The sequence below is a fragment of the Poecile atricapillus genome, chromosome 16, assembly GCF_030490865.1.
Source record: "Poecile atricapillus isolate bPoeAtr1 chromosome 16, bPoeAtr1.hap1, whole genome shotgun sequence".
Lineage (NCBI taxonomy): Eukaryota > Metazoa > Chordata > Aves > Passeriformes > Paridae > Poecile > Poecile atricapillus.
In genome coordinates, this window is record NC_081264.1 from 11838200 (window position 1) to 11858311 (window position 20112).

Consider the following 20112-nt stretch of genomic DNA (forward strand, 5'->3'; position numbering starts at 1 on the left):
CCCAGGGGAGCTGAAGCACAGCTTCGTGGTGCCAATGGGAATGAGGTGTTCTGCCTGTGACGAATATTTGTTATGCAGCTCAGTAATCCTCTTTTGAAACTTTCTGGAAGTTAAAAGGAAGATGGAGAAGACCTCTGAAACATCTGCATGAAGGAGTAAGTAAAAGGGTCAGAAAGCCAAGAGGGTACAACTCACTTCTGAATGGCATCTTTGTCTGTCTTAAACATCTGAAGGAAAATGTGCATCCAGTTATTATAAGTAGGTATCTGAATCATTATAAACTATCAGTTACAGGTCGAAAAATCAGAAATGAGTGGCAGAGAAAGCTTTTCTACAGAGCTCTATACATATGCTAACTCAATTTGCAGAAAAGAAAAATCCTGCTGCACAGTTCAGAGCTTATGAATAAGCAACTATATATAACTAAACAAAAAAAAAACTTGTCTCATGCTATAAAGGTGGGTTGTTCACAGGCTGTGAAGGTACAGACTCTCTTTGTCCTTCCTGGCACCATCTCTCCCCTTTGCACTTGAATATATGAGCATTTTTTCTTTACTGGTCTGCAGTCAGAAACATGATGTATCACAGAATTCTCATTCTGCAAACAGATTCCACCCAGAACGGAAGACAACATTTAGCTCTGCATCAAAAGGCACTTGCACATTATTAAAAAACAAAAGAATTGCAAAGATTTGCATGGGAGTAGGTTAATTTGAGGACAGCAATTTAAAGGGAGTTCTCTTTTAACATGAGTCAAAGATGAGAGCCTATGTTTTGTCTGGCTGCACTGAACACAGAATGTGTTTCCATAACTTACAGTCCTGTTCTGCTGTTCTGTCTTCAAGAGCAGGGCACCAGAGTATTTCACCAATGTCCCACTTATTTGGACAAATGCTTTTTACATAATCTCACACTACATCTCAGTGTGACACTTGTACTAATCAGAGAGAGGTTAAATTGGGGAAAGGTAAAAATGGAGCACACTGCAATAAACTGGGTGTGATTCATTATTCATGTGGTCCAGTGTGCAGTCCCCATGAACATCCAGCACCACGTGCCAGAGCAGGACATGCACTGCAGACCCAGAGATTTCATTTTAACCGCTGAAGAGAGAGAATTTTAAGAGCATCCAAAATGCAATGCGGATGTTCTTTTTATGCACAGAAACATCCACTCCATCCCAGAAGCTGATTTAGTTCTGCACGAGTGACAACCTGGTGCAAGAAGTTGCTCAGAGATCACCTTTGTCTCATCAGGATGCTGAGAACCCCCATTTACAAAAACTGTGCATCTTTTTAACATTTGCAGAATTACAGACCGACAAACTATGAAGTGAGACTTCTCCCACAGCACGAAGCAAGGAGCCTTTCCCAGTGAGTTTATCATGCAGGTTCTGCCAATTATTAAAAGCAAGCCGTGACAGGTAAAAGCAGGAAGAGAATGCCTGGGGAACAGAGATTTGTGTAAAGGTTAGAGGCAGCACGGGCAATATTGGTGCAAAAGCAATCAGGCAAAGACAAACACAAAAAAGGACAATTAGTCTAACTACACACGACATACTACATGACATGGATGAAGACTTAAACAATACAACATTTTAACACTGCAATAGCCATGGATACATCATCTGCATACCACCACAGGAATATGGAATTGAGTATCAACACAACAAAGGCATATTACAGCAAAAAAGACCTCCTAAACAATATCCAAATCTGCTTTTTGGGAAACAGATACCTTATTCAGATTTTATTTTTTTTTTTTTACTACTTTTCCTGCTTTCTGAACTAACTCTATTGCTTTTACTGCAATTGGTCTTTACTGACTACATACATCCAGCCTGCACAGAGGAGGACAGAGAGCATATCTGTTTTGCTATGTAACACTGCCCATTTAGCTGTGTAAATACAGTGACAGCACAGGTAATGGAAGTCTGAGTGCCTGGCAAGTTCTTGAGTTTTCCTGTTTCCTGTTTCGCTCTTAGAAAATAAGAATCTGCACCTATGCTTCAGACTTCAAATGCAAGTTTTCACTTTGGAGGGCTATAAAATAGCAATAGGCAGGGGGTGATGACAGGAAAGACAGGATTAACAGAAGGAAAGAAAAGATGTTGCTGAATGGAAGGACAAGAAAGAGAAAGGAAGCTGCCCATTTTACACACATGACAGCAGCAAGTCAGCCAGCAAATAGCAGCTGCCACTCAGCAATACTTTTGTCTCCTTGAAGGAGATATGTGCTAGCAGCTGCCACGAGGAAAAAGAAGTTTAGTGGTTCCTTTCTCCCATTTTCATTAAATACATGACTTAGAACTAGTATCACCAGCATTCACTGGATCTGTAGCCTTTCAATGCTTTCAGCTTTAACAGTGATTTCTGCATATCCCAGTCATCATCTTCCACCAGCAAAACGTGCCAGAGAGCTACAGAACTATAACAACACATTTAAATATAATGTATTCAAAGTAAGTCTGCCCTCACAGCTTCACCTATTTAGAGATAAATGCTTGAAGATCAGAACCTCAGTATTTTCAAGAAAAGATGTTTGGCTGTACAGCAATTCTCTCCAGCTTGTAATGAGGTCATCTGCTGCTCTAGGAGACACCGAACTAACAACCCCACCAAAACCCAAACCCACAATACCCACAAAATTAATAGAATAAATAGAGCTCAGAAGGAACTGCAAGTATTCATCTAAGTTCATTCATTTTTCCATGAGGATAAATTACGTCTCCATCATGCCTGGCAGACATCTGCATCGCCACTTTTTAATGACTTCCAGTGCTAAAATATTGCAGGGTTATACAAAAATGGTATTTCCTAGGACTATTCTAACACTGTTTTCTAATGTTCAGAATGAAAATGAATTTAAGTGCAATATCATCTGTTCTGTCTTCCATGAACATGGACATTTTAGGGTTTTGCCTTTAACTCTTTGTACAGCTTTCAGCATTATTTAGGTTACTCTGCTGTCATGTCTCCCCTGAGTCTTCTCCTCTGCACACAAACCATCCCAGTTCCTTCTCTCTTTCCTCACAGGTCATGTTTGCTCAAAGCACAGAACACAAACATGATCAAAAAAGGTCTCAAAGGTCAGTAATGACCCCAAATAGCATCTTGCTCCTGGTAATAATACATGAAAAGAAGTGTGTAAAAACTGCACAATACCCTTACTTTATTTATGCCATGTATGATCAACACTATCAATACAAGAGTAAATAAGAGTATTGTCAAGCCTCAGAAAAAATAAATACCTAGGCTGAATTTAGGTCAACTTACTTGTTTCTGAACAACAATACAGACTGCTTCATTTCTTTCAGAATGGTTAAAAAATAATCTAAAAAGTAGTCAAATGATGACTATTTTCTTGCTATTTTTAGGAATTGTACAATAGAAATGCTGGCACCGGCTTTCTTCAGTGATGTGATTATGTGTAAGATGTCAAGAGCATTTTACTTCAAAAGTATGTATTTTAATACAAGTAAAATGCAAATGCATGCAGAAGAGCACAGTATATGTAATAATATAAAAGTGGAAGACTTCTGAGCCTGTTAGCTCAGCCTGTTAGCTCTTCCATCTGTAACAGCCCCAAGGCAAATGTTTCAGTTTCCTGGGGTTCTTCAATATGCTGTATCCAGGGTTTAGTTGTGCCAGCAACTTACAAAACATTATGAATGATGCAGTACTCTGCAATTCTCCTTGTCATGGTTACACACAGCCTTCCTGAAGATCACCCAAACTCTGCTTCTTCTAGCAGCTGACATTTGGAATTGCTTTGACAGCACAAAGCTCAGTCCCAGCTAGGCTCAGCCTGCAGATCCAGGAACTGCTCCTGCAGCCCTGGCAGAGGCAGATGTTCCTGCACTCGCACCTTCAGCCTTGGCTCAGCAGCCGCCTCCGCTCCCAGCGGGCCATCGGCTGCCACAGCCCGTCGTGTCTCACTTGGAGAGGAGCTACTAACCACACACACTGGAATATTTATCTAGCTTATGGCTCTCCTGGGAGCACTGGGACAGTCTTCAGGACCTAAGCAGATGGAAGAAATGCTTCTCACAGGGAATATTACTTAGGAAATATTTAAATATTTGCTCCCTTCTATGCTGTTGTGTCAAAAGACATCAAAAAGCCAATAAAAAAGCCTGATCATAGCCCACAGCCTACATAGCCCATTAACACCTCCGCACTACAAATGATCTCAAAACAGTCTGATGAATTACTCCCAAGTGAAATGCAAGCAATAACAAAATGAACATTTCTCTGTTCAATAAAATGAAAGAAATAAAAGAGCTTCTGTCAGTTGCACCAAGAATTGTTGAGGAAAAGGAATAAATGCACCCTGCAAAAATTTCAGGCATAGGAACATTTGTTTCAAAACTGTGTCAACAAAGTTATTTACGAATTTCCATTCTTCAGAAAATGACAATAGGAAGCAGCCCACCCTCCAGAAATAAATTCATATCAAGCAGAGCATTTCTGTGGGGCCTGGCACATTCTACCAACACCAAGCTAAACACTGTGGATATTTTCCTCCTTGAGTGCTGATACTCATAGATCCAGATGGATAAACAAATGGCTGGAAGAGTAGAATCAGAATCAAATTCCTAGCCAAATATTAAATTCAGGTTACTTAAATTGTAACTTAATTTCTACTATATATGCGATTGCAGACTCTTCATTAACTCTATGACACCACCCCCCTTCTTCTTACATTTATAAGCCAATTATTTATTCTATCACTTTATATTCTAAAAAGATGAGCTGCTAACCAGTCATTGTAAATGATAAAGAAAAATTAAAAGATGAAATCTACTGGACTGTCATGCAAATCACTTCGTGCTGAATCACAATATATTCAAAATAGTTGCCACCTGCCTCCTTCAAAAAATTGTAATACTGGCTTGTGTTGTCTTTTTACCAATTTGTCTTGTTTGAACCAGTTGAAATTTTCACCTGGTCCTTTCACATAGGTCCAAACAGTGTCCAGTCTTCTAAAGATTGAATGCACATCTTTCCCAACGAGCTCTGAAGAAAAGAACCCACTGAAAATTTCAGTGAGCTCATACTCCACCTACCAACACAACTGTTTTGACTGACAGGTACCAGCGGTGGCAGGTGACAACTCTGAGATTCGTATTTAAAGCTCTGACTGTACATTGATTCTATAGAAAAAGATAATGAGCTTCAATATTGCCCGTGTTACCACAGACCCCTCACCCTCCTTGAGCAGTTTGACCAGTGCTGGCCAAACCCCCCATGGCAGTATTGAGAACAGGGACTGTACCGTCCGGCGTTGCCTGCTGACGGGGTTTTTTACATTTGACGTAATCGTGGTCAACTGGAGTGGCTGTGTAAGGTGGGGATGTCAGACCTGGACCCGAGGAGGAGGGGAGGGAAGTCCCAGGGCCTGGCACTGTTCCAGCTGAGGAGTGAGAGTCTTCATCTATCATGCAAGGTTTTTCTCTGGGAGGGCGAGAAGAAAGGTGAAGTGTTTATATACAAAGAACAAAAGGAGACTGTGTGTTCTTACAGCATTTCCAACAGAGCAATTAAATCTCACTAACAAACTCTAAACAAAGGACTTTTAGTACAAGTTATTTTCCTTCTTTGTCACTGGTCAGTAGTAAACTCTTCTTTATTTTGGAGTTCTTAATGAGAAATTGTAAGGACTAAAATCTCTCATCCTGTAAGTGAAGGCAATCTGTGTTTGCATATTCTAACAGTTGATTTTAAAAATCAAATTTATGAAGAAATAGAAACAGTGGCTTCAAAATGGATCACAAGATCAGAATTGTTCTATTTTCTTCCCTTTTCCCCTGTGCCAATTATTGAGATCTCAGAGTAGCATGTAATCTTATTCATGGTACCTGAAAACTGCAAACATTAGCATAAATTTTATTCACTTTGTTTATATTTTAGTCAGCTTCATTTTAATAGTTTATTGTACAGCAGTTTATTAGCATTCATTCAGAGGATACTGCTGGGAACTAATGCACTCACTTTTCTGCAACTTTTGGGGTGTTCTTCTCCTCACCCCTGGCAAAGGGTCCCTCAGAAGCCTCTTTCATGAAACTAACCAGTACCTCTGCATCTACTCCAGAGTCTGGTTTCCCCACAAGTTTCAAAATAGAAGCATGAAGTCGAAAATATACCTAAAAAACACCAAAGTCCATTTGGTCAGTAAAGAATTTGTAGCTCTGTAATCTATTACAAATAGTCTTTTCTCTATGGAATCTGCAGGAGTTAAGACAGCTACCTGTCACCTAAACTTACCAGAATTGAACTTTCCCTGCCTTTGAAAGCTGTTTTTAAATTACAGAATGGGAATACTGTACAAATTTTATAACACAACCTATGGAACACAAAAAAGGCAGCAGAACTGGCCTCGTTGCAAGCAAGTCACCACTGGGTACCTTCTAGAGCCACTGCTTTTACCAGACAACACAGAGAAAGCAAAGGTCCCACCTCATGCATCAGTTTGTGCTTCCATAGGTACAGGATGCTTGTGAATCCTATAAATATTTGATTTTTATAAAAACTAATGAACTGTGTGCAGCAAAATTCACAAGTGGAATTGCTCCCCACCTGTCCAAACTGCCTTTGAAATGAAATCAGCCTGAACACCAGGCTCCATTTTACTCTCCAAGTCTTTCTGGAATCTATTCCCCAATGCAGAGCACCATCTCCACACCCCTAACATCTGCAGAGAACGAGGCTTCGAGCCTACACATCTAATTTCCTTTTACCTCCAACGCTTCCATGGCAAGCTCTGGTGGGTTGTGGTAGTGAATCTTCTTTGGGTAGCGAGCAGCCTCCTCGTGCAGGTAGTGCCCTGCCTGTTTGTAGTGCAGCAGGTACACGACAGGAGGCTGCTTCTGCTTCTCGGCGATCTTGCCCAGCATGTAGTGGATGAGCCACTCCTCCTCGTCGCCGTCGCCCTCGCAGCGCGCCGCCGACGTGAAGCACAGCTTGGCTGTCTCCAGCATGCTGTCCCTGCGCTCCTCCATCTGCCACCAGCCAAGGGGACAACAGGACACACCAATTCTTAAACACTTTCAACCTCAAGGACTCTCCTGGGGTGACTTTGTCATGCTGAATTGTATCCCCATTCGTCTGTTTAGCCCAGAATTAAGTTTTGCACCTTTAAAACCAGATCTGAGAGTGAAGGGGGGAGAAGGAGAAGCAGTGGAATTTGTGAGGTGGCTGTATTCAGAACACAAAGGGCTTTCAGCTTTTCTCTCTCACGGACCGTGTTGCTCACTGGATGGACAATGGGAAAGAGCTCTCCTTTGCTTTTATTTTAATAATTATTAATTTAGTAATTTTAGTTGTTTTAGCTAGCTGAGGCAGAGAAGTTCCCCAGACTGTGGCTTTTCTTTTTCCTGGGACTGGTCAGCCTGCTCTGGGGACTGAAAATCCAGAAGAACACCAGGATTTCACACCTGTGGCTCACTGGAGCCGTGGACACGGCATTTTTCAGTGCCAGAGGCAATAAGAGACTGAGTGAGCCCAGCTACACCCCATGACAAGGACTTGCTGTATTTGCCATCTCATCAAACAGGGAGAAGTTTATTGTTAAATGTTATTATTTTTTTATCCTAGTGAATACTTTGCTTGTTAAATAAACATTTTTTTTCCATTTTTCTCCAAGGAAATCTTTTCCTGAACCAGAAGGGAGAGGGCCTGCTTGAATCTGCTTTCTAGAGGGAGCCCTTTGGAAGTTTCCTCCCAAATTTGCCCTAAACCGTAACAAAGACATAGAAGTGATCAAATATATTCCAAGTGGTCAAACACACCCCAACAGCTCACAAAATGTGATTATAGATAGGATTTTGTTCACTCTAGTAACTGCTGGCACAAACAACCAGAACAAAACAGTAAGACAGAAGAAATAATTATGTTTATATGAATATAAATCTGAAAAATAACAATAACCCAGTATTCATGTCTACAGAAATTCTACCACTTTTTTGCAGCTGTAATTATCTTAACTCTTCAAAGAAAAAGATTATTTGCTTTGTTCTGCAACTGAAGTCTGCTAAAGCCACTATGGACCACTCTCATTTGTGAAGAAAAGTATTTCATCTTGCTTGCAATGTATCTAATTTTGAGATGAATATTCTCCCCACCCCACCCCGTCAAAAGAAAATTTAAACCAGCAGCATAAATTAAAGTTAAATGCCAATAAAATCACGTTAAAAAAAACTAGGTCAAAAGATGCATTAATGTAATTTTCTCTCTTTGAAAATGAAGTTTATAAATTTAAGCTGTGTGGCTATAACCAAGAACTGAAACATAACATTTCCTTTCCTAAACATTTTGTAAGAAGAAGAGAATTGTAAGATTTTTATGTATGAGAAACACATTCCTGAAGAGATATATCTGTGGAAGTGAGATGAAATTGTTTCAATTTATCTTTTATTGTAATAGAGCTTTTCTTACTAAATTATGCATTTTTAATATATTCACTTGCAAAAACTGAAGACTTAAGTAGTCCTAAATAAACATTCTCATTTAATCCTCATCTTCAGATGACTGCTCTGTATTGCTCATTTTAGCTGATAATATAAAATATCTCCAGCACTGTCCCTGGAATTCTTCAACAAATCCCCCATGACCAAGAGCCTGCAAGACTGTAAGACCAAACTTCTGATAGGGCAAAGACATAAAATGTACTAGCTTCACTTTCTGAGGAGTTAGTTTTAGGGCTGTTGGATGCAATAACCCTCCAGAAGAAAACTCTATTGTCATTTCAAACATACTCTTTAATAAACAATTTGTTCCCTTTTAACACGCAGGCTGACATCATCTTTGTTCTCAGGCAAGAAAGCGCCTGTGGGAAGCGCAGTGTTAACCCAGTGCTGGAGGCAGCTCAGATGTGAGACCCACCACCTCCTCTAAACACTTCTCCAGAAGCAAAGGGTGTTCCCAGCACTGATCTCTGTAGTTCAAACACTGAGAGTTTTACAAATCACAGCAGAGGAGCAGCACTTCCTTTTTTTCAGTGTGTTCCAGCTGCAGACTACGTAACATTTGGAAGTCAGAAAAGCTAAATCAGAAACAGAGTTCACTGGTCCAAAAAGACACAACATTTTCCCAAGCAACTGTTATCACTGTCAGAATGTATTTAGAATTGCTCATTTTCGTTTAGCAATAAACCTCTTAATAATTTTTTTCACCTGCCTTATGCAGAAAGAGATAATGAATTTATAACAATGTTTTCAGTGGAAATTCTACCAATCTTCTCACTTTGATCTTTTGTTTAGGTTAATTGTCCAAAACCATAGAAAAAGGGGAGAATTCTTTTGATATAAGAGATGACATGTGGACACAGATATCAGAGTAATTTCTGATCTCTTCACTATTTCAATATGTATATATTTCACCTTTTCCTGGAAACATTACCTGACATTTAAAGAAAGGAGAGATAAATAAAATTCCCCTTTCCAGAAGGTTACAGTAATTTTGTGTCACCTTCAAAAGATAATTCAAAGATTAGGCTCAAATTGATTTTACACAGAAAAAAGGAAAAGAAAAACCCACCTTCAAATGCTGCTTGACACCACCAGATTACATGAATATTGGAATTTCCTACGTTACTAAGTAACCATACGGTCTCATATGTGAAATATAGCATGTAAATACTGAATTAAAAAAATTACTACGTTAGAAAACCCAATTTTAAACATTTAAAATTTTATACTCTCTCTGTTAGATCCCACCTGCTGCACAACTTCAGGGGGAAGTTCCATTTTCCACTGCTTAAGCTGCCGGGATGCAAAGGAATGCAGGGCATAGGAAATGGTGCCGTACTCGATCCACAAGGAGAGGTTGGAGCTGTCGATCTCCAGGGCTCTCTTGAAGCAGTTCAGGACAGGGGTTGAGTGCTTCCAGATGGGGCCATCGCTCTTCAACTCGTTGGAGTTCAACTTGTCCTGAATCCGGCTCGCCCGAGCCAGAGCCATCCCAGCCCAGGAGTCAAACCTGGGCAGGCAAGAACACAGCCCATGAGCAAACTGCCCCCTGAACATCACACTCAGGGCACAGACAAGCTTTGTCTCCTTGTATCTGCAACCTTTTCCTCCTTTCATCACACAAAACAGATTTCTGCACTTCCTCCTCTCCTCAGACTGAAACACAAGCTGTACAGCCTAAATCATTTTCTTAAAGTAGTTTCCTAACAAAGCACTGCCCCCAGGAACTGTCACACTTGGAAAACATGAAAAAAACAGGTTTATTTGCCATAGAAAGCCAGTATATCTGTATTTCTAATGGCAGCACTCCCACTGTTTGTTTTTTTCTCAGTAACCACACAGCCCTGTCAAAATGTTGTCACCCTGCAGGCCAGCAGACACCTTCTACTGTTGGACTCAACTGTGAATAATCATAATCACTTCCCAGCATAAAAATCATAAAGCCAAAATTGTATTCAAGTAGGAAAATTCTGATGAACCAGAAGTGCAATTTCTGCCTGAGGGACTGCTGAGGGTCCAGCCCTGTGTTTATTGACAATACAACCTGAAGGGTGCTTTCCATAGGCCAAATCCTCACTTGAACACCTGGGTTCAGCTGCTCTGGGGCTTTTCAATTTTACCACGACTTTAACATCAAGGCAATAACCATAAGGTTCTCATATTTTTGCCTGCAATTTCTTCTGATTCCAACTAAAAACTCATTTCTAGGTCAAGTGACCTCAATAGTCAGATTCCTGAGGGGAATGGAACAGGAACTGCAGGACAGACAAGTACTGACTATTTTGACTGGGGCAAAAATACTATGCTACCTCATAAGGCATCTTCTGAGCAAAAAAATGCCACACATTTAAGTAAAAATTAATTCCATTCATTTTTTTTTTTAATTTAAGATTCACAACACCAAAACTACAGAAAAATGGGTGGGGGTGGTATTGGTAATTTCTTTATGTGCCTTTAAACAAAAGTTTTAGCCATTTGCTAGTCACAAGTCCCAGACTAGAAAATGCAATAACATTAAACTACAGCTATTTCCTCTGAAGATTTCACATCTAAAATTGCTCTGTGCCTTCACCTTCCCTTTTGTCTCCGTTACGTGACTGGATTTAGAAACAATTTCCTTGTCTCAAATCTATCAAATTAGGGTTTTTGTCACTGACCCTGATCTATCAACTTCAAGGAGAATTAAAATGATAACACCTAATATGCAAACTCTATATTCAATCAGTAAATTTAAAGGTTATTTAATTTAATTTAGAGGACTGATATTCAGAACATGCTTTATTTTTAAGATGAGAGAGCTTAATCTTGATGGTATTTCAGTGAGTTGTAAATTATCAAGAAACAAGGTGGTTTTGTTTAAATATCACTTAAATACTTTACTTGTATTCTCTGTGTAATTCTCTAGCAGCAGAATCAACACTTTTAGGAAGAGGTCAGCCTAAACAATTAATCCACTAAAGGATGCCATTTGTGCTATAGCTACACTCTCAAATGATGACATTTTTCACTCCTTATCATGCATGAACATGCCAAAGCAAAGAACAAAAGGTGCAAACAGCTCATTCTTCAGTTATTCTTTATTTCAAATTAGCTTCCCCCTTTCTTTCATTTTTTGGTTTTAATTTCAAAGCAATTAAATATTTAACCCTACATTTTGGCTTTGTTTTCTCTGTTGGGTTGTTTAAGAGATGCCCTTAATTATACAATGGACCTGTGATAATGGATTTCAGGTGGGGGTTTTGGTTGTTTGGGGTTGGTTTTTTTCATTCCTGAAACCAGTTCTCTTCTTTTCAGTTCTGAAAGAAGTGAGAAGAATGAAGGATGTGCAGCAGGAATCAAAAATACTGACCTGTTTGGACAAATACAAATGTCGTGCATGTAAAATTTAATGGCCTTGGACTGTTCTTTGTTCTTGAAATGATAGTCTGCCAGGAGATAATACAGCTCAGTCACCACTGGTGGAGAATAGTCTGCACCCTCGGGGAGAGATGGTGCCTGCACACCCAAAAGGCAAAGGTTCACATTAAATGAGCTGCACATTTGCTTCTTCCTTGTAGAGGAAGTAGCCTTTTCATCACACAATATGAAGGTTTTGAATAAGAAGACATTGAATGCATTTCACAGATACACAGAGCACTTACAAACATTAATGAACATCTCATGCTGACTATATTTTACCATTCAAAGACTACAAGCTTTGATGGGATCATTCTTATTTTATTTAAATGCAATTACCCAATGAAGCCAAACATCATGGAATAAATCATTCCACTAATAATCAAAAAGTCTACATAAAAACAGCAACACCAATTTTTACTCCCTTCAATGTAATTTTTAAAAAAACCAATTAATCATACCTTGCTGGATGTTCCTTCAATATAGGCAGATACAGTCTCCAGGCTCAGCATAGGCTTGTCAGTTCGAGGAACAATTGTGGCAGTTTTCTTCAGAAGGTTGGCCAAATCAGCAGACACAGTACTGGTTTTGTAACTATCAAATTCTGGGAGAGTTTTAGGCTTAAAATACTCAAACATGAACAAAGCATCTTCCCATGTCAGATCAACCTGAAGAGGGAGGTAGATGAGAGGGGAAAAAAATACTTCAAATTTCAAAATTCAAGTCTATTAATGATGGTTTTCTATATCCTTTCTAGTTCATAAGAGTGTACATATTACTCTAGCAGAAGCCAAATGTAACCTCCCAAGAATAGAGTTAAAGGTGCTATTCATTTATGCTGCTCACAAATACAATATACTTCTCACTCATTTAACAGACAAAGATATTGCTGTAACTTAGTGTATGTCACTAAAGTCAAAATAAAAATAAATTCATTCTACTTGTGTACAAGACTTGCTCAGAAAAGTTGTTTATAAGCAAGGATCAATTGTAAACATTCTGAGTGACATTAAGATCAGGGGTAAGAGATGGAGAAGAACTCTGCCCCTTCCATTTCAGAGCCAAGTAAGAAGAGTTAATGAAATGGGAATCAGACAAAATTCTGAGCCTCAAAAATCTCCAAACACTCTGTAGAAAGTTACTTCCAGAATTTACTCCTCATTTTCTCTTTACTTTTCTTTCTTGAAAGCAATAAAAGTACTCAAAATAATTTACAGTTCTCTTCTGCTTGACTAAGTTTTTCTCCTTCTATTGTTCACTTTACCATTACAGTAAATTTTGCTCTGCATTGAAAAACAGTTGCAGAGGGTAATCTCCTTATATTTCCCTTTTTCTTATCCCCTTTCTCACATTATCTTCACTCTCTAAGATGTACATATAACATACAAAATTTCCAAATATTCAATGAACAGTATAAGAGTATTTGTGCATTTTAAAAGGTTTGTTCAACAGAGCCAGACAATTATTTTACTTGTATGAAAACAGTTTTGATTGATAATTATATGATCGCTTACATTTGGTAAGTGCAAAATAGTCTGGGGTTTTTGAATAAAACCAGTGGTGTTTCTCAAGGCAGGGAATTGTATTGCTGCCCTGTGTTTTTCTCTTCCTCCCTTAATATTACAACCCTCTTCCAGAGGGGTAACATTGTAGTTGCCCTCCTCCCAAATTCAACTGAATTTCACATTTCTCATAGACAGCTACCAGGTATTTACCATCAAAGATGTCAAAATAAGTGATAATATAATGTACTTGCAAACTTTTAACAGTGACATTTTTCACTTTCATAAACTGCAAGGCTGGCTGCTAAAGTTTTCTTCTCTCAAGCTGACTTTTCCTCTCTAAATTTTCCTCAACCTTGAACTTCTTCTCAGCTGAAAACAGGAAAGTGATAGCTTAATAAAATCAACTTCTCAATACTTTCAGGATGGCAGACTACTGTGGATAAGACTAGCATTTAATTTAAAATATTCAACTCATTATAATTTAAAAAAATATGAAAACTTTTAGTTTATTCTCTACAATGCGTAAAATACATTATGAAAACTTTTAGTTTATTCTCTACAATGTGTAAAATACATTTACAAGGAAATAAAAGTAATCTTTCTCCAAAATATATCAAAGTGCATTAGAACAAAACAAGAGTGCATCTTGTATCACTTGAGGATATTCCACTGACATTGGATAACACACATCTTACCTGCTGTACTGAATGTTCTTCTAAGTACCTTGCTTTGCTTTTTTTGCTAGGGAAACCATATAAGCAATAAAAACATTGTTCCAAGGCTGTTTCCAGCTCTTCTTTGTATGGATGAGTATCTTCAGAAGTGGAAGCTGCAAGTTCTTTCTGTAGAACCTGAACCTACAAACCAAGCATCAAGGACAAGGTCACCTGCAGATCACAATGAGCTGTCTGAAGGCAGATGATTAAAAACAACTTTTAGGAACTACATGGATTTTTTTCCCCAAACATCACCAAATATTACTGGTGTACTTCTGCAAACTGGCCTCACACAAGTCATTCCAATGGCACTGCAGCAGCACTGAAGTGCTTTTATTTCTCTTCCTGTGTTAATTCACAAACACTTATCTTTAATCAATGAGGTTATTATACATCAGCTTCATGTTTCAGAAATCATTCAAAGTTCTCCCCTACACACCAAGCTGCTTCTGTGAATATAAACACTACAGTTCATCAATGCTGTGAATAAAGAAAAGGTACAGAAGAATTTCTGCCCTAACTCACAACTAGCAATTTCCTCTGCATGAAAAAAGCAGGATGGAGGAGACTTTGCAGCAAAAGAAGAGAGAGAGTTAATGAAAATCTGGCTAAAAGGACTATAGAATTGAACAGTATGAACAGTATTACACAGATGGCTACACACCAAGGAAAGTGGCTGGATTGATCCCAAATTACTAAACACTGCAGCAAGTTGCTATCTTTACCTTCAGCACTACAAGAGAAAGTCCCCATCACTAGAATATTTTGGAAGATGCTGATACTTTAAGACATTCATTATAAAAACTGCAGCTGAATGCCAAAAGAAGAAAGGTAACTCTTTGAAAATTCTCACTAAGCTTCCATAAAAAACAAACCAAAAAGGAACACATTCCAAGAAGACATTTCAAGGTCAATAAAAATATGCTCACCAAGAATAATCTGTGTAGGGGGATTCTGGATATTTATTTTGTAACCAAAACAAAACCCACACAGCCACTGAGGTTTAAGATTCAATTTCAATGTGTTCAACTATGGAATTTCAAATTTTAAAATGAAATATTTATTTGTGACCATTTAGCATTTTTCAACATCTAGGATTGCAAACTCAGTTATTTATGCTTGACCCTACAAGAAGCTTCTCGTCATGATGGGCTTTCCTGTCAATACAAACACAGCATTACAAGGCAAAAGTCTGACATTCTACATGTAAGAAGCTCATTTGCAAGAGCTGGAATTAAATATGAGATGCTGATTCTCTTCTGATTAAAATATCTGTGCTAAGATCAAGGTACTGTTTTATTAAGAGCCAAACTCCTGAAAAATAAAATCAAAGACAATTCTTAGAAAGCATTTCAATGACATCTGGAGCCACAGCAGATTAATTCACACTGAGTCCCAGCAGACACCTTATTTCCAGCACTTTCCCTATATGAATTTGTGAACATTTGAAATTTATAGAAAGTGTAGCTAAATAAGCTGAAGAAAAACAGTGAGCATCAGAGGATACTGTAACAACAGCCTTATATTCCTACTGCTACAAACAAAAGCACATCTAACAGCAGAATTCTCATTTGAACAGGTTCAGAACAATCTCCTCTGTTCTTATTCAATTTTTAAGTTCTTGGCAGAAATCCAGAATTGTTCCTAATAATTCAGGCTATTGCTAATGGCCTTAATTAATATGAACACCTTCTATTGCACAGCACATTCATCCATAAGCAATATATGGTCCTTGAGCAGACAGTTCACCTACAGAACTGATCATTTAATACTAATCTGTGAAACACACTTTTCACATTCTTGAAGCTGCCTTTCTCTTCAAATAATTCATCCCATTTTATCTTTGTCTTTCCCTATCCTTCCAACACCCTCTCATATCTGAAAACTAAATTCTTGTGTTTAACAATACTATCTTATATTTTAGTTTAAGAAGCGGGCAATTCTATAAGTGAAAATGGAACATTTTTGTTTAAAGTACCTGATGACATTTGCAAAGATCTCACTGCAAATACACAGCCAGCTCTCAGTCATCTGTACTTTCCCCAGGTTCACAGCCCATACTCTGTGAGTTCCCAGGCTCTGGGTACAGGCACAATTCAGACTCATCACTTGGGAGCACCGTGGGCAAGCTGGAGCCTGGCAACAGCCCATCTATTTTCATGAAGCACAGGGCCTGAGCTAATAAGCCCTCTGGAGTCCCTGCAGGGGCAGCTCTGGTGTATCAGAATTATGCTCCTAACACCAGGGAGGCTGAGGAGAGCAGGACATAGAGATAATCTGATAGTTCTACCCTGCATCAGCCTCAGTTCAAACACTGCTCATTCACTCCATCCCTACCAGGGTGAGCTGACTCCTGAAGAACCCCTCAGGCTCTCTGTGCCCTCCTTCCCAGCTGTCTAAATTACTGTCCTGGACATGCCACTGCTCAAATGCAGAGGTAGATGGGGTCTGGCACTGAGCTGTGGCTAATAAGCTCCAGGGAGTGCTGAGAAGGGAAATTAAGAGATTCCTGAGTAGCTCTATGCAGAACTAATCATGCTTTCCTCCTGGCTGAAGGTAATAAACCTCAGTGAAGTCAAGCTGAATCTGTGAAGTGCCACTGAAATGTCCCTGTAGAGCAGAGCCCAGGGCACCACATTATCTGGGATTTGCCAGCAGCCAGGCTGTCCCAGGCTGCCAGTGCTCTGCTCAGGGAAACACTTGGGTTTCTGAATTAAGATAAAATGAGCAAGCACATAAAAATATTCTACTTAACCATGGGAAATGTCTTTTCTGGTGTAACAAGGAGACTTCAAGGAATAATCTTAAAAAGGTCAACCATCAATAGGTAAGTCCTTTCATCTAATAATGCTACAGCATTCACTGCCCAGACACCCATTCCTGGAGTCTATGAGATCTAACACACCCATCTGAACAACAGAGCAAAGAATAGCCTTAAGACACAAGAAAATGGAGAGTTAAAGTAATTCCTCATTCTCATCACTGTTCAACAGATGAACTTGGCATGTATATTTTAAATAATATTAAACAATAGAATTGCTATTTTTTTTTTTTCAGACTGTGGTATAAAATCAAGGTAGACATAATCAAACAAGACAAATTTATCAACCACAGCACAATTAAATGCAGCACAGCTTCAGAGCAAATCCAGGTAACACCACAGGATGTGGGAGCAATCAGGAACATTCCAGTTGTGTAACAGGACAGATGATGGCCTGCAAATTTTTACTCTTATGTTTTGGAACAAACAAACAACCAAGCTGTTCAAAACTGAATTTTCTTGGCTGAAAGTTTAAATACATTCTTTTTACATGATAAACAGTATTTACAAACACTGAAAATGTGCAAACCCTACCTAACACTTGACAAACTCAGCTCTGTGAAGTGAGCAACTTATTTAGAATCACTGAGACAAGATGAATATGAAATCCCACTGCATTATTTTAGCAGCAATTTTAAAGATGTAACACTGCAGGTTTTTTTAGGTTCTGAATGATGTACTATCAGGCTGCTTGGTTATACTTCCCTTTCAGATCCCATGAACAAAATAAAATACTAGTCCAAGAAGCAAAACAAAGGAGAAAAAACAGAAGCAAACAACTATTCTTGTGAATAATTACCTCTTGTGAGGTAAGTCCAGAGAACAAAGGGAAGTATGATGGAAGTAGACCAATAGAAAAGGGTCTGGAATAACAAACCTTTGCTATTCAGATTAAACTGACAAACTTCCATGTGTTTGTCTGGGAGAAGATAGAAAGCGGATTTAAAAGTGTATATTGAACCTGAAGACAAGGCAAAAAACAATCTAACTTTAAGATGTGTCTGGGCTAGATGACTTTCAGAGATCAATCAGAATCAATCTCAGTTATTCCACGATGCCAATACTTACATAAAACTTGAGCAGAGCACCGTCAGAATTGCAACACCAGGATCTCCTTCCCAAATACTCATGAGCTGTGTTCAGCAGCATAAGTGAAGAAGGCAACATAGGGGTATCAGGACTCGCTGGAAGAAAGAAATTGGTAGATATTAAAGTAGCACAGAACTGAGTTAAATCTGAGTCAATGCCTCAACTGGCAAAAGGTTCCTCTCTGGTGGAAAGTGATGCTTGCATAGCCCTCTACTCCCTTCAGACAGTAAGGCAGGACAACAAACAACTATTTTATTACTTATATTCCTGAGCTAGATAGTAAAGAGCTCAGGTCCAATATGTAAAAGTGAAGAAATAATCCACCTTCTTCTCCCTGGTTCTGCTGCTGCTGGCAGCAAAGGGATCGAAAAGCATCTTCCTCATGCTGGATGATCCTGTGCAGGATAATCCACGGAAGCACCGAGGACACATATGGCTCTTTTGGTTCTTCCTGGACAGCCATGCTGCAGTCTATGATCTAATAAAGAAAATTATACAGACAAAGTGATGCAAGACAAAGGTTGGGTGTGAATCCTTTCCAAACAACCCAAAGTTGGTAACACATTTTACCCCAAGGAAATATTCTAAAGTTGAGTCTCAGCTCCTCACAAGAGGCTGTAAAACTGCTAGAGATAGATCACTCAGTAGGGGGAGGGTAGTAGATTATTTGTCTTACTCTGACATTCCTCTTGCACCCTCTTTTTCCACCAAGATGTGTCTCTGTTAATATGCTATACAAGCAATTCACAGTAAGCAAATACACAGCATCAATTCTTTGCATTACTAGGCCTCATTACTGAACAAGAAATTTCTCTAGAACCCAGATGAAGAGAAACTTAAAAAAAAATCCTGAATTCTAGAACAGGTCTTACAACAACTGTTAAAGACCAACTAGAACCATCAAAGATGCTAGATAAATGACACACCTAACACTCTGTTCTCCAGAATTCCATTCCATAATATACACAACTTTGCACAATGAGAGTACAATTTTGTAAGTAGGGAAGGATCCTTGGCTTTTACTGAAGTAAATGGAGATTTGAGAACTGCAAGCACATTGAATTTTGACATTAACTAGACCTACTTCTTAATAAAACTGCCATTTGTAAGTCTGCCATTTGTTACCTGGACTGAAAATGCGCATTCATTTTTGAGGTTTGAAAGTACCCTCTGTAAAAAGCTAAAATTAGCTGTATTCATTGTTCTAGAAGCAGTTCACATTTCACTTTTCCCCTGTTACTCTGTTCAGATCACCTTCTGTTTTTACTAGAAAAACACTTTGGCCAGCACTTGCAAGCAATTCTACCATGTCTGTAAGGCTTATGGGACCTTGCCCCAAGCACATACAGGCAAGATCAGAGCCATAACTTACAAGCTACACCCAGGCAGCTCAATCAATCTTCACATTATCACCATGTCAAATAGTCTAATACCTCCATATTTTGATTGTTTTAGGCAGCTTGGTGTCTAAAGGTACCTGCTGGTACTGGTTCCAGCACAGGTGTGTGCTCATGCAGGTCTATCACACTGCAGACTATGACAACGCTCACACAATGTGGCAATAGCCATCTTCCCAAAAATGTAACAGAAATGTAACCAAAACCATCACTAGGAGTGGGTGGGAATTCACACAGCAACTGTATCATGCCTGGAGGTCTGCAGCACACAAGACTTGTCTGCAGGTGCCAGGGCATGGGTTACCTGGATCAGGTTGTTTGTTAAGCGAACGAGGCTGGGTGTGACAGAGGAGTCTTTTAAGATGCTGTTAACTGATGATAATGAAGTATCTATTCCTGTGAGCAGCTGTGTTACCGTAGCAACCCACTCCTCTTTAGCAGAGGCTGCTGTCATATTAATCATCTGCTGAATTGCTTCATTCAAGGCAACATCTGAGCATTCAAAGCATTGCTTGTAGTCTTTCAGTTTGAGCAGGGAGTCCTAGGGAATGTAAATATGAAAAAGATCTATTATAACAATGAAAAGTTTATTTTAAACATGAATGCACAGCGGGGAAAAGCAAACACTATACTCAGTTAATGTGATTACTTCAATGAAACGAAACAGAACACCTTTAAACACAACATTAAAAGGACAACAGGAGGTGCACGGATCCTGGAT

The 20112-nt window shown here is 39.0% G+C and overlaps 1 protein-coding gene across 4 annotated transcripts in view; it reads right to left on the reverse strand.

Moving 5' to 3' along the window:
* Nucleotides 1-20112, reverse strand: part of CABIN1 (calcineurin binding protein 1) — a 105390-nt gene that overhangs the window by 71741 nt on the left and 13537 nt on the right. For all 4 annotated transcript variants that reach the window (XM_058851593.1, XM_058851594.1, XM_058851590.1 and 1 more), the window contains exons 18-27: nucleotides 19696-19932; nucleotides 18319-18472; nucleotides 17974-18089; nucleotides 14064-14225; nucleotides 12325-12531; nucleotides 11817-11962; nucleotides 9716-9977; nucleotides 6740-7000; nucleotides 5994-6145; nucleotides 5278-5456 (exon numbers count right to left, since the gene is read on the reverse strand). In XM_058851593.1, the coding sequence (XP_058707576.1) occupies nucleotides 5278-5456; nucleotides 5994-6145; nucleotides 6740-7000; nucleotides 9716-9977; nucleotides 11817-11962; nucleotides 12325-12531; nucleotides 14064-14225; nucleotides 17974-18089; nucleotides 18319-18472; nucleotides 19696-19932 (1876 nt within the window). The remainder of the gene's footprint in view (nucleotides 1-5277; nucleotides 5457-5993; nucleotides 6146-6739; nucleotides 7001-9715; nucleotides 9978-11816; nucleotides 11963-12324; nucleotides 12532-14063; nucleotides 14226-17973; nucleotides 18090-18318; nucleotides 18473-19695; nucleotides 19933-20112) is intronic.